A 14,583-nucleotide genomic window follows, 5' to 3' on the forward strand; every position below is an offset into this window, starting at 1 on the left:
GGATGACTGCAGCACAGGTTCCCTTTTATCTGAACTAATCTGAAGTTCAAGGACTTTCAGATAGATGGCTCACCTTTGGCCTATGTATTCTCATGTGAAAGCCACTTCAGCAAAACTCAGGAGTCCAATTCAGCCTTGCTGTAACTGGTCATGACTCTCTTGACTTCAACAATGCTTCATATGCTTACACTGAGTCTGAATTTATCCCCATGGCTTCTCGGTCACTGGTCCTCCCTTCCAACTAAGAAACTGCCTACATAATAAAAGTGATTCATTAGAAACCACTGGGTTCCAAAGTAGAGTGAACACTGAGACCTATAACTTTTTTATATGTGCTCAGTCATAAAAATGAATTTATATGGTCTTATTCCATAAACTCACTTTACAAATATTAGCCCCGCAACCATACTTTCATGAGCTGTAATCTTGTCAAAGCTCGTAAGTTAAGCAAGGTCAGAACTGGTCAATATTTGGATGAGAATCTCTGGCAAGGAGGGGGCAAAAAGAAAAGTCATGCAGTGTTTGTAAGTTAGGACATATTGTGCCCCTCTTTAAAAAGATTTGGTACTAGTCTTATAATACAAGAAAATTTGGTATTTGCTTTAGCAATAAGTTTAGCCTCTGACCACAGCTGTGCTGCATCTAGGCAGTTTCACTAATATCCCAGAGATGAAGGTAATGTAGCAGATGAAGTCTTCTTCCCCCCACACCCCACTTCAACCCAGAAAGTTGGCACCCAGAGGAAGAAACAAATGCCTCCACTGCTCCCCCTCACCCTCTCTCTGAAAGGGGTTTGTTTCTACTACTACTGTTTCCACATTCTATATGCTTTATCTACCAAAATATACATCTCTATACACAAGGAAAGAAAGAGAAGAAAAACCAAGCCACTCTGCCCTCCTTACCTTCTCCCTTAAATAACTTCCTCTGAGTATCTTATGCTCTTTCCCATTTGTGCTCTTCCTTCAGGCAGCCCTGCCCCTCTCCCAGATGCGCACAATGTAGTGCTGAAGTGCCGTTAACATTTTCTTGTGCTGAAGAGTTTATAGATAAGCAGAGCTATACTTTGGGAAAGAATGCTGTGGGCAGAGTAGTACACAGTCCCAAAAGACATCTAAATAATTGAAGGTGCTAAGAAAAAGACACCGCTATACAGTAACTTTCTGACAAACAGCTTAGTCACACATCTAAGGTAATACATGGATGCAGAAGGGAACTGCAAACCCCTCTGGCTTTTCCTAATGCTGGAGCAGGCAGAGCCTCCCCCACACTTTATCACTCTGCAGCTAAGAACAGCTTTTACAGTAAAGGGGCTGGAATGGGAAAGGTCACCAATCCTGTACCCATTGCTGTGCACAAGGCAGCTGCAGTGCAGGGAAGGACTGCAAGTGGGCAGTGAGGTCCCAGGGGAGGCAGGAACTCCCCCAGGCAGGGCTCCCTCTCCCCAGCCCAGCTGCTGCCAGCTCCCAGCCTGCCCATGGCACCAGGCAGGGATAGAACAGGGTGTTCCTGCACTGAGGCTAGGTGGTGGTATCCCATGTCAGACAGCTGGTGAAGACCCAGCCTTTTCCTAGGAAGGCAAGTAATAAATAAGGCATTAAGAACCTAGATACCAAATTAGACAGATCATGAGCAAAGCTGTTTGTAAGAGGCATGCATCAAAAACAGTAGCATGGAGGAGCTAGAAGGGATTCTCATTCAGTAAAACAGAAAGCAAAAACTGCAGCCAGGAGGTGGAAAACCCTGACAAGGCTGCAGCCAAATAAACTTAAAGAGCTTTGGGAATAAATTGGTGGTTTAATCCGGATCAGGAACAGGTGCAATGAATGTAATTCAGTAAATGGTCCAGACCCTGCCAGAAGGGAGAGAAATGTGTTGCTTTTGAGATAATTTCCCAGAAGCTTCATAAAAGCAAATTGATTACTGGAGTTTAATAATTAAAACAGGGCCAGATATATAGTAATCAAATGAGTTTTTAATTACATCTCAAGAAGAAATAAAATCCAATTTGTGCACTTTGTATCAGAGAAGCCCTACTGAAATGCTTTGGTGGCTGGAAAAAATAAAATAAAAGCTAATTTCCATAGGAATTATAGTAGTCAGTTTAATTAAAAGACTAGATCAGAATGAAAAAAATCCCAAAGTGAAAGGATACTAAATACAGATGCAGTGGTTCAAACATCAAATCAATGTCTGAATAAAGACATTTTATAGACCAAGTACAAAATCTGCACTGTCAAGTATCACTAACCTAAATTAATGTGTAACAAAATAAAGTTTCTTAGAATTACACTATATATTTTGTACGTATTCCATTGAATTAATTGCTGGTGCCATGGTAAAAATTAATATCAAAGACATGGTTTATTCTTTCTTAAATACTCCTTTTAATCTGTTTCATCAAAGTTAATGTTAGTAGTTAACCATTCTTGTTATTTACCTGGTACCCTCTGTTACACCTGGGTTATTAGACTCTAATGTCTGCTTAGATCTATATTTGGAAGAAATATATGTGTATTTACTTACAGATTTAAAATATGTTTACAGCTCATAGGATAACAGTGATTACCACAGAACTGTGGGAGTGCTTCCTGAATCTATTCCCAGCCTACTTGGGCTCCTGGTCCCTGCTGCAGTCAATGCAAAGCTAATTGCTGTGAGCACCTCGAGCACTCACAGCCATCCTGGCACAGTCCATGACAGGGCTGTCTCCTGCCACAAGCCATGGCAGATGCCAGTGCCTGGAGGGACAGGCACGGCATGAGGTCATGCCCAGACCTCTGCAATTGCTCCCTAGAACTAGGCTGGAAAACATCACAGTCTTGTGGTCAGCCTTGGCAAAAAAGCAAGGTTACAGAGAGGACACAGACAGTCGAGAGCTGCACAGCCACACTGACACAGAGTCTGCAGTCCCAGTGAGCTCCATCTTCTCTATGCTGCCTGTAGCTGCTATAGGTTCCTGGCTATAGTGCATATATATAGTGTATATAGTATATATACTATATATGGAGAGAGAGAGAGAAAATATGGTATATATGTGTATACTTATACATATATATATATATACACACATACAGGAACAGCCTGTACTGCTGTTTTGTGCAGAACATCTTTGGGCTTACAGAGGTTTGAAGCATACCAGTTTTTAAAGAGTGATTTAACCAGCAGGCTGCTTGCTTATATGTATTTCTTATTATTTACTGATTTGATTTTTTTTTAATTAAAGGTGTATATTAGAAAAATACTTCACAAAAACTTTTTGAAGGTACTGGTTGTGCACAGAAAGGATCTGTCTGATATGTTGCTGTCAAGGGCTGAGTATCACATGTGCTTTCTCTAGACACTGAGCTGGCAGTGGTAAGGCAGGTGCTAATGGTAATGGCAGTGAGCTTTTCAGATACTCTCAGCTGTTTATAATACATTACTGTCCCTCTGTTTTAGACTCTGCCAAATCAGGTTTAAGGAATATACAACAGTCTGAAATAAACATATACAAATGCAGAGTTGTGAGGCATGGAAATGGGAAAGTTGAAAATCCTTATCTATTCTATAAAATGAATGACCATCAGCAGCAAGCAATGCTGTAGGGGGCAGAGGCTGCAGTGAACCCTGCCTCTTACCCAAGGCCCAAGACTGCAAAATTATCTGCCCAATCTGGGCCATATTCTAAGGAAATAATTTTGAAGTCGATTTGATTCAAGTTCCAGCTTCTTCCTCATGATGTGATTTTTCATAAGTGCTGAGCATTCATATTTCCTTCCGAAGTCAACTGAAATTGCAAGTTTTCAGCACGTCTTAAAATCAGGCCATTAACCCTTAATTATCATATAATAGCTCAATTAAAAATCTACCAAGACTTACTTCAAGCCAAGCTCCCATGGCTTGCAAGCCAGCTATAAAAAATTCCAGTTCTTTAGTGTTGTCTGGGCTCTGGGGACCATTTAAAGCAGCTCCTGTTAACCCTGCTATTTAAAGCAAAAACCAATCAACTGCAAAGGTACCTGCTCCCCCTTTCTTTTTATTTTCTTATATTTTTCTGCACTTCTAGAAGAGCAACTTTTTCTATCTTCTTTGTCCTTTTTGGTTTTTAATCTGGCACCAATCCTTTCTTTCCAATGACAAATACATAGTTTCCATGCTATAGGAGAAAGCATGCTGCCCAGCTGTCAGCAAAAGCCACTGCTTGCTAACCATAAAAGCTCCAAAAGAACACTCTCTGTCCTGAGAGGACACATTACCTGACCACTTGGGAGGCAAGTGGTTAACCCATTCCTGACATCCAGTGCTGCTGTTAATTTCTGTCTCTCTTTAATATAGATACAAAACCAAGTGAAGTACTTGTGGTCTTCGCACATAAGCAGGTGATATTAAAGGGGAAGGTACAATAACCTGTAGCAAAAGTGTGCAGGAATTCCATAATTCAGGGACATATTCAAAGCCAGATGAAACCAGATTAAAGATTCTTACTAGCCTCTGTGACTTTTGGACTGGATATGTAGAGAAGACATGATTTCAGTGTAACCTCAAAGAAAACTCATTTATATGTCTTTAATTTGAGCACACAGTAATTGTTTTCTCTGCCAGCTTGGGAAAGCACAGTACTGTTGTGGTTTAGTCATCTATAGGAAAAAAAAATCGAGCACTAGGGAGATAATTTCAGCTTTGTCCAGCTTGTCATCCAGCCAGTGGACCTTCCTGCTCATAGATGCCATAGCTGGCAGCCTCAGGCACTTGGGGATCCCTCAAAAGGACTATCTTTAAGGATTGCAAGAAAGCTAAAGTAGTTGAGCAGCATCTCTGCCATCTTTTTTGCCTTTTTCTACACTTTTGTGGCTTAAAGACTTATGTAAAACAAGTCAGATAGTTACAGAGAACTAAATGAGGACAATAAATTCACCTCCACAGGTATTAACAGATGGGAGTGAGGAGAACAGGGGCGTAGTGCAGATTAAACTCTTTTTTCCCCCTGCTATGCCATGGATTGTCCTTAAAAGGAGTGGATATACTGTATTTTTTCTCTCATCCTCTTTTTAATCTTCTTCCAGTGTCTAGTGAAGCTGAATGTGAAACTGAAGCCTATGCTGGACTCCGTGGCAGTAAATAGAGGTAAATGGGAGGAGCTGCACCAGAAAAGACTTCCTTCTCAGGCAGCATCCTTGTCCTCCTTTTCCTCTAGCTTCACCACGTCTCTCAAAGACATAAACTAAGCCTGCAAATATCAGTGTCACTTTACAACAAGAGCTGTCTGAAAGGTTTTCATACGCTTAGACCCACCATTTTTAAGAAATGCTTTCCCAGACATGCCTAATTGATGGGATATGATCTTGATGGCAGCACAGTTTGCTTTTCCTGGAAGGCTTAGTGGGACTGAACGGAAGGCTGCAGTGGGATTGCCGGGTGTCTGGAGCGACACGCAACACCGAACAGAAGAAGCGTTCATTCAGCTCCGCTACATTTCAACTGCTGCTGTAAAAATCTGTAAAGCTGACAACAGACTGAAATATAAGAACTCACAGCTTAATAAAATTAATAATACAGAGCCAGGACTGGGATGCAAGCTGGCCAATTCATATGCAAGGAGCTGCAGAAAACAGAATAGTGTGTAATTACATTGTTGTTTTGCATCTCTTCAGTACATGTTATGAATCAATTATGCCTGCTTTTGTGATGCTCCTCTCTTACTCTCCCTCCTCTTTTATGCCTGAATGTTCTGAAAAGCCTGCTTTGTATTCTGAAGAAGTATTTTTTTACAACAAAGCTTCTTAGTGATTGATCAGGGCCTTTAGAATTGCCTACCTTTGCTACATTTAAAAACAAACTTTATTATCTTTAAAAACACCAAGCTGTCCTTTCTTCCCTGAGAAATTCATATTAACACTGCAGCAAATTTTTCAGCAAGAGGAAGTTTGCATAAAGGCAAAATATTGCATGGTAATTTTAGAGTGGGTTGTTTTTTTTTCTTTTCAAAAATGCTCTTATAACACATTCTTTTTTTTTAATTATAGTGTTGCCTAAGGAAAAGATTAATGGGGGTTTTTTTTGAAAATAGAATTAAAATAAAAAAGGAAATCTGTTGCTTTGTGCTTCAGGTTTATATTACATTGAAAAGCAGAACATGGATAAGCCTTTCTAGTATAATTTCCAGTAGAAATTAGTATTTTGAAATGGTGGAGATGTAGAATATCATCACACTGGACCACCCCTCTCTTGCAGTTCTTTCAGTACAATTTCAAATGCTATTACTACAGCTAGCACAGCACTAGTCAAGGCTCACATGCTGACACCCGTGGTAAAGGTGTCCCTAAAAATCTAATCAAATATGATAGGTCACAAAGCCAAATGTCTCTCTGTGATGACTCTAGTATTACCTGAAAGTTGGTCTCCTTCCATTAGTGCCAAGATCACTAATTCAGCAAACCTGTGATCTGTGATTTGAGGGTGTTTTTTCTGCTGCATGACCAGGCACAAGAGGAGTCATGTTGCAGTGCTTATGAGTGCCCATTCATAGTGCGAAAAAAAAAGCCTTTGTACTTCATGAAAAATGGGATTCTAAATATAGGGTTGTCTGGCAGCAGAAATTAAAGCTGAATTCAGCTTAGTTTTACACCTGTGCCAAACTCCATTTACTTAAGTGGAATTATCTTGAACTGGCAGCAGCTTAATGGAAATCAGAACCTGGCCCAGCTGACCAGATGCTAAAAGAGCTTTTCTCATTTCTAAGGAAACTGAGTTGTTAGAGCCTTAGAAAAGCTGACTACATCAAACAGAAACAACAAATCTGCTGATCCCTTCTTTAAAAGGAACACAACGAACTAAAAATGCTCTGTGCTTTTAATGGTGTGTAGGACAATAGCTGGAAATTCAGTAGCATTGTGAACCAATCTGTTAGGGCACAACTGAACCACATCACTGTCTAGCAGAAGGAAGCAGGGAAAGAGCAGAAATTCAAACTGCACAGCAGTGAGTACACACACCAAATGGAACTGTTTCTGTGTTCTTTTACCACTTCTTTCTTCTCTGAATAAAGCCAGAGCAGTTTAGTAAGCAGCAAGCCATACAAACCTGCAACACGTACTTTATGGGAAAAACATCTACTAGGAACCGACAGTCCTGCTGGCAGGTACACACAGCTTTCCAACTTTGATACTGCATACTGCTAAGTGTAACTTAATTTATAATGCATACCCTACGGCCTCCCCGAAGGCTGAGTCTCCCCTCATTTCCTCTCCTTTTATTGGCTTCAGTGCACTGTTGCCCATGGCAACACCCACTGCCAGGGATGGGGACTCGCAGCACCGCAGCCTGACACACAGCTGAAGCCCTAACAATGTCAACCATCAATCAAGTGACTGTTTGTAATTGCCTCCATCTATTTCTCCTGTCTTTTGGTATCTTTGCCATTGTGGGTCAAAATTCAGAAACTGCTGACTAATGTTATGGTTCTGTTCCTCCATCACAAGGAAGAAAATGAGAGCACAGGGCTTGATCTTATCAGATTGTTCTCAGGAAAAATGAAGCAACCCTACTGAAACTGGGGGGCCCAGCAGTGCATCTCAGAACAGCATTCAGTCTCTGAAAGTCATTTAGCTCAATCTTAAAAAAACAACCAACTAAACAAACAAAAACTTGATCTCCTTTTTTTAAGACTTAGCTTAGGAAACAGCAAAACAAAAAAGTGAGAAAAAGATTATTCTTTGTTGAAGCATGTAGTACATTAAAGAAACGTATTTCAAGTCTATTATATTTTAAGATTGTTGGAAACATTTTTTAGCTACTGCTTATAAACTTGATGATCAGAAATTGTATCTGCTTTTTATTATTTCTGATAGGGAAACACTTTCCCAGTATTTCAGTCAGTTCTGCCAAATTCTCTGAGATATGCACAAGAGACATGATTGTGTAGGTTATTTAATCTCATTCTCTGTCTTTTACTTGCTTCCCTGCCTGCTGAACAAGGAGAGATAAAAAAAAAAAAAAACAAACCAAAAAAACACTAAAACATTGAAATCAGCCTAATTCTGTGAATGCACATAAAACACAGGTCCACAAGAGGCAAGGACAAACCAAGAGAGCTTGTGGAGAACACAGCTGTTAGCCAGGACAGGGCTGCTTGGCCTTTCCCTTGAGATGCCCAGCACATCAGCAAATGAAAAATCACCATTTCTTTGTCCCAGCTGTAAGTGGAAATCCAGCCATGAATGAGGCCTCTAGCATTTACAATTTCAGTGCTGAAATGTGATGGGCACATGGATTGTCCAGAGAACCACCAAGAGGTGCTTCAGGTTGGTTGTGTCAATGCCTTTTTTTCTAGGTGTCCCACTGACTCCTCCCAACTGCTGTCTGAATTCAGTCAGGTTTCTAGGCCCATGAACTACAGGCCTTAAAGTCTCACAAGAGCCAGGCAGCAGCCTTGGTTTTGTCACCAGAAAATGCTCAGGTCTTCATCCCCATACTCAAAGGTAGTTCAGACCAAATGGTAATTTCACTTAGGATTCCCACCTGTGAAACTACTTACCAAAATCACCCTTTCCTCACAAAAAATGAAACCCAAAAGAAAATGTTTAAAAAAACCCACCATAAATGTTCTACCATTGCAAAGGCTAATCAGGAATGAACTGGACAATCAAATCCTGCTTGATTTTGAGCAGGCTTCTGAACTGCAGGTGCATCTGCCCCACCAGCTGGTGGTGAGTAATAAGGGTGGGCTTGTCTCCTGCCCTTCTGCCAAAGCCTTTCATGTGCTCAGCAAGGAGACAAGGATGCCCACTGGGCACAGCCCCAATTTTGGCTTCACTCCTGAGGGGGGCATGGGGCAGACAGGCTTTGGTGGAAGAGCTCAGGTCTTGTATGTGCACTCCCTTGGACTAAAGTGCTCCCCTGTAACACGACAATGTGACCCCACCAGAAAACTGAACACTCTTTGAGGCAAGGAGCACCTGGGGTAGAGGCTCCCCAGTGGTTCACACAGAACCACCGCCCAAGAACAATATGTCCAAAAGGTGTCTTTAGCCGTAAGTCAAGTAGTGCAACCAGCCAATTCCTTCCTAGCCTGGACCTACAGACAAATCAGAACAGCTTCACAATGTGATGGAGATGCAGACTCTGTTTGTCAGGACGTGGTTTTGCTCCTGCTCCGAAGCAGAGCTGCACAAGGTCAGCAGCAGTCGCTCGCTGGGGTTCAAAGTGGCTGCCTCATGTGGCAGGCAGGCACAGAACTCCCCACACAGCTCTGTCTCAGCCAGCCCCTAGGATTTGCAGGGCCAGGGGTCCTGCCAAGAAGGTCATTGTGTGTTTTGTAACCCCAGCATACACAAGTATGTTTCTAGCTCAGGTATTTCTTCAGATGGTGTCCTTAGTACAGCAGCTGCATTTTTCTGGTCTGATGACTTTGCTAATTGCACCTCCCTAGAGAGCACTGCAATCTCATAATGTGCCTGTAGTTACCAGCAAAGCCAATACTAGTACTCACAAATTGTTTTTGAAAACTGCAACCAGCAGTGCCTAATGTAATTTGTAATGTTGAGATTAATTCATTCTCGTGGAAAAACAGGAGTGTTTCAGTACACAGGCCAAATACTTATTTTCCCTTTATAAAATCAAACCAGTTTTAGTTCCTGATAAGTCATTTGTGCATTGTGTGAAAGTTTAAAACAGGTTTATTTCAAAGATACATAAAACAAACTAACAGGCACTTCAATGCCTAGAGTGTTATGGGCAAGAAATAGAGAACAAGAAGGTTTTTTTAATGGCTGTTTCAAAGGAAGAGTTTTCAAAGAGTAAAGTCATGGGAATGGTTTCTAACATAGCAATGAAGTGGGATGTATGAGACGCCCCAGAGATTCCCGTGACTGGAATGTACCACTGTTGGAATACATCCTGTATATTGCTTGTTACCTTTTCTTTCTTGGATTACTTTGTATTTAATTATGAATTCTTAAGCATGTAGGCCATTAGATCCTACAATTTTCTGGGGAATATGCGTGTGGGAAACAGCTGACAAATGCACAGAAATACCATGTGTCTGTTCTAAGGCAAGTGAATCCCAGATACTTGCAAAATGTGTAACTTAAGAGACTTCTGCATTCATTTACTTTTTTTTTTCATCTTAAAACTGTTACTGTTTTGCTAAGTAGATCAAACTATGCTGGTTCAGCTTTCAAAGCATGCTTTTAAAATTAGCAGCTTGGGTTTACTTAGGCTTAAAGAAGATAAATAATTTTAACAGCTTACTATGATTTTCTTTTATTATTATTACTTTTCTTTGAAACTTGTTGGTATCAACCAGAGCTGTATCTATTGATTACTGAATCACATAAATAGAAGATCCTGAGGAGATGCGAGACTCAGTGGCCCAGATGTGATTTTTGACACACAGCCTTGCAGCACGCATTCCTGGGGGCAAACCAAACTCCTTCCCTGTATGTGCTTGGCATTACTCTGGAATGACCACCAGATCTGCCTAGTGACCCTAAGGGAGCTATTCACATCTACAGTAACTACACAGATTATACAGTCTGTGCTCTAGAGTATCTCTACATACTCTACTAGTATGGTCAGTAAAAATAACATGGGGGGAAAGAAGTTCTGCCAAAGCACTGTTACATTGTTGAATAAAAGTTGGAAGTGATTTTCTCTGGTTTTGAAAGTTGCAGGAAAGGTGTCGGATTGTGCCAAGGTACAACATACTTGCTGCCACCTACCAGCCTTAACCAACTTTGGATCTTAAAGGGCTCTAAAGGGGATGTTTCATGTGGGCAAAGCCCAAGACAGAGGTTAAATGGCTCCTGCCCTGGGCTATGTGTTTAGCTTAGAGCCTGCTTTTACACCACTTACTATTCTAAACTATTACACAGCGTTTAGAAATACAGGAGCTTTTTACTCTTTATTCCTCCCGGCTGCACGAGATGCCGAAATGAGGAAAACATTCTGGCGCAGGCAGCGACTTCAGGAGGCCCCAGCTCTTTGCGGCAGTTCGGAATCGGCACTGAACACGCGGTGTCAGCGCTCGGGACAGGGGCGCAGGGAGGGGAGCAGAGGAGGGCGGGCGGCGGCAGAGGACGCGGCTCCGCTGCCGGCACCAGCTCCCAGTGGCGGCAGGGCGGCCGGTCAGGCCCGGGCAGGGCAATCGCCGCCACTCGGCACCGCCCGCGCCGCCGCTTCCGGGGCACCGCCTGCCTGCACGGGAGCGCTTCCGCCCCGCCGGCGCCGTTGCCATGGCAGCGATGGCGCCGCTTCCGCCGCCGCCGAGGCAGCGCTGGGGCCGGCCATGGAGGCCGCGCCGGTGCCCGAGGGGCAGCATACCGCCGTGGTGTACGGGCTCATCGCCAGCGGGCGCTTCGCGGAGGCGGTGTCGCTGCTGAACCGCGGGCTGCAGAAGAGCTGCCGCTCCCGGGGCTGCCTCTCGCTGCTGGGCTACTGCCACTACCAGCTGCAGGAGTTCGCGGCGGCGGCCGAGTGCTACGAGCAGCTGGTGGCGCTGCACCCGCAGCTGCTCCCGTACCGCCTGTGCCACGCGCAGGCCCTCTACAAGGCCGGGCTGTTCGCCGAGGCCCTGCGCGTCGCCAGCCCGCTGCTGGACGTGCCCGCCTTCCACCGCCGGGCCCTGCGCCTGCAGGCCGCCGTCCACTACGCCCAGGGCGACCTCCCGGCGGCACAGAGCCTGGTGGAGGAGGAGCTCGCCGCCGCTGCTGATGGCGGCTCCGGAGCGGCCGAGGACCCGTCAGAGCGGGCCGATGCCGAGGTCAACCTGGGCTGCCTGCTGTACCGGCAGGGCCGGCACGAAGAGGCCAGCGGCAAGTTTGCCAGCGCCATGCAAGTGCTGGGCTACTGCCCGGAGCTGTCCTACAACATGGCGCTGTGCTCCTACGCGGCCAAGCAGTACCACGCTGCCCTCAAGTACATATCCGACATCATCAAGCGCGGCATCCACCAGCACCCGGAGCTCAACGTGGGCATGACCACCGAGGGCATCGACGTGCGCAGCGTGGGCAACACGCTGCTCCTGCACCGCACGGCCCTGGTGGAGGCCTTCAACCTCAAGGCGGCCATCGAGTACCAGCTGCGCAACGTGCGGGCGGCGCAGGAGGCGCTCACGGATATGCCACCGAGGGCCGAGGAGGAGCTGGATCCCGTCACGCTGCACAACCAGGCACTCATGAACATGGACAGCCAGCCCACTGATGGGTTTGGGAAGCTGCAGTTTCTTCTCCTGCAGAACCCATGTCCGCCAGAAACTTTTGGTAACTTGCTGCTTCTCTATTGCAAGCATCAATACTATGACCTGGCAGCTGATGTGCTGGCAGAGAATGCCCATCTGACGTACAAACTGCTCACACCTTATCTGTACAACTTCTTGGATGCCATTATTACTTGTCAAACTGCCCCTGAGGAGGCTTTCCACAAGCTAGATGACTCAGCAGGAACAATGACTGAACAGCTGAGAAAACTCACAAAACAGGTACAAGAAGCTAGGCAAAATTGGGATGATGAAGCTCTAAAAAAGGCAATTAATGAATATGATGAGATTCTGGATAAATATATACCTGTCTTGATGGCCCAGGCAAAGATTTACTGGGACATGAAGAACTACACAATGGTAGAAAAGATCTTCCACAAATCAGTGGAGTTCTGCAAGGAACACGAGGTGTGGAAGCTCAATGTGGCTCACGTGCTCTTCATGCAGGAGAACAAGTATAAAGAGGCTATTAGCTTCTATGAGCCAATAGTTAAAAAGCACTACGACAACATTCTCGATGTCAGTGCCATTGTGTTAGCAAACCTCTGTGTTTCCTACATCCTGACAAGCCAGAATGAGGATGCAGAGGAACTAATGAGGAAGATTGAGAAGGCAGAAGAGCAGCTGTCTTATGAATACCCTGATAAAAACACCTACCATCTTTGCATTGTCAATCTAGTCATTGGTACCCTGTACTGTGTGAAGGGAAACTACGACTTTGGTATTTCAAGGATCATTAAAAGCCTGGAGCCCTATAACAAAAAGCTGAGCACAGACACGTGGTACTACGCTAAGCGGTGTTTCCTGTCCTTGCTGGAGAACATGTCCAAGCACATGATCATGCTGCGGGACAGCGCCATCCAGGAGTGCCTGCAGTTTCTGAAGCAGTGTGAACAGTATGGAAGAAACATCCCAGCTGTCATTGAGCAACCTCTGGAAGACAGTGGGATGCACAATGGGAAAAACACAGTCACCTATGAAGCCAGGCTTTTGAGGGCACTGATGTATAAGATCACTGGGTGGGCTGAGTAAATGTTGTTATCATACAGCAGAAATGAGAACTTTGTTCTTTTCTTGTGCTTGTGAGGTAATGCTAACCCTCACAAAAATCTCTAAGGATTTTTTGCTGTATTTTAACAATGTTCAGTAGAAAATAGAATATTTTCATGAAATTAAGCTGTACCAGATAATTAGGAGCATTCTCAGTAACCAGTCACATTAAATACAACATAAGATGTGTTGACCAAGAATGTCATTATGGAAATACCACAGAGTTTTCACCCATAAGATACTCTATCCTTCTTAATACTTTATCCTTCTTAAAATTAGAGCAAGTTTCTTTTCATTGGTTGACATTTGAAAAAACTTGTTATCTGTCTCTTCTAGGACAGAATTTGAAGAAGCTGTTGTTTTAATTCTCTAATTTGTGTCTATGTGTGAAACATTTCTTTCTTCTGCTTTTTGTAAGGTATTTTTAATGTTGCAGATCACGTCAGTAGTCTATTTAAACACAAGAAATGGCTTTATATTAAAAAATCAGTTCTACAAACACAAACATTTCCTTTTGCTGACTCATTAATAATGCATGAGTGTTCTAGCAAATTCTATAACTAATACAGGGACCAGGAATGAAGCCTTCCAAGAAGGCTCTATTAGGATGATACCTCAGTGTAGATCTACCTTTGAAATAAAATTTGTTATGACAACTGGCTTGAGAGATACTGCTCAGTGCTGCCCTCAGAGTCCCAGTGCCCACACCATCTGGGTGGCAGCTGTTGCCCTGAAAACCTGTTCAGTAACAAGGGCTTAGTAATTCAGTCCTCTGTGTGCAGCCCCTCCAATCCAAATACTATTCTTAAAACAGTCTCTGGTAAGAGACCTGTGAATGTGAAATTATATTCTTCAAGAAAAACCCATTGTAACTTCCATTTCATGCAAGGCTTACAGCGTGTACCCTTGGGTGGAAGAAATCTGCTTCTCTTTCCTTCTTGTGTTACACTCTTCCTGCACCTCTCAACACTTCTCCAAAACCCTGTTTATTTGCTTAATTTCTTTACTTGGCATTTCCTTCACCCTGGCATCAGTGAGTGTATTTTCTCAACAGTCTTCCCATCCCTTTTCAAACACATGTGTTCAACAGTGTGAACACATGTGAAGTGTGACCAAAATGCTTTCCAGTGCTTTTATGCAGTCTGCTTCTCTGCTCCATGGCTCCTCTCCTTTTTGTGTATTCTGCCCTTTGAAGCAATGTGTGAGTTGAAGTTTTTAAAATAAGGATCAAAAATCTTTGGCTTTAACTCACTTGCTTACCTTTGATACTGGCTCCCTGAAGAGCTGTCCTGAGGGGA

At 43.7% G+C, this 14,583-nt stretch overlaps 2 protein-coding genes across 3 annotated transcripts in view; both read left to right on the plus strand.

Annotated features, from left to right (window-relative positions):
* The window catches only part of PDE11A (phosphodiesterase 11A), a 106,757-nt gene extending 100,681 nt beyond the window's left edge, over nucleotides 1–6,076 (plus strand). For both annotated transcript variants that reach the window (XM_064718758.1, XM_064718759.1), the window contains exon 20: nucleotides 5,046–6,076. In XM_064718758.1, the coding sequence (XP_064574828.1) occupies nucleotides 5,046–5,207 (162 nt within the window). In that variant the 3' untranslated portion in view covers nucleotides 5,208–6,076. The remainder of the gene's footprint in view (nucleotides 1–5,045) is intronic.
* A 5,148-nt stretch (nucleotides 6,077–11,224) lies between these two features.
* On the plus strand, nucleotides 11,225–13,790 carry IFT70B (intraflagellar transport 70B). Its single transcript, XM_064718818.1, has one exon. It carries the CDS (start codon nucleotides 11,267–11,269, stop codon nucleotides 13,265–13,267), a length of 2,001 nt encoding a protein of 666 aa, XP_064574888.1. The 5' UTR covers nucleotides 11,225–11,266; the 3' UTR covers nucleotides 13,268–13,790.
* Nucleotides 13,791–14,583: the final 793 nt, after the last annotated feature.

This window comes from Zonotrichia leucophrys, chromosome 7 (assembly GCF_028769735.1).
Source record: "Zonotrichia leucophrys gambelii isolate GWCS_2022_RI chromosome 7, RI_Zleu_2.0, whole genome shotgun sequence".
Taxonomy (NCBI): Eukaryota; Metazoa; Chordata; class Aves; order Passeriformes; family Passerellidae; genus Zonotrichia; species Zonotrichia leucophrys.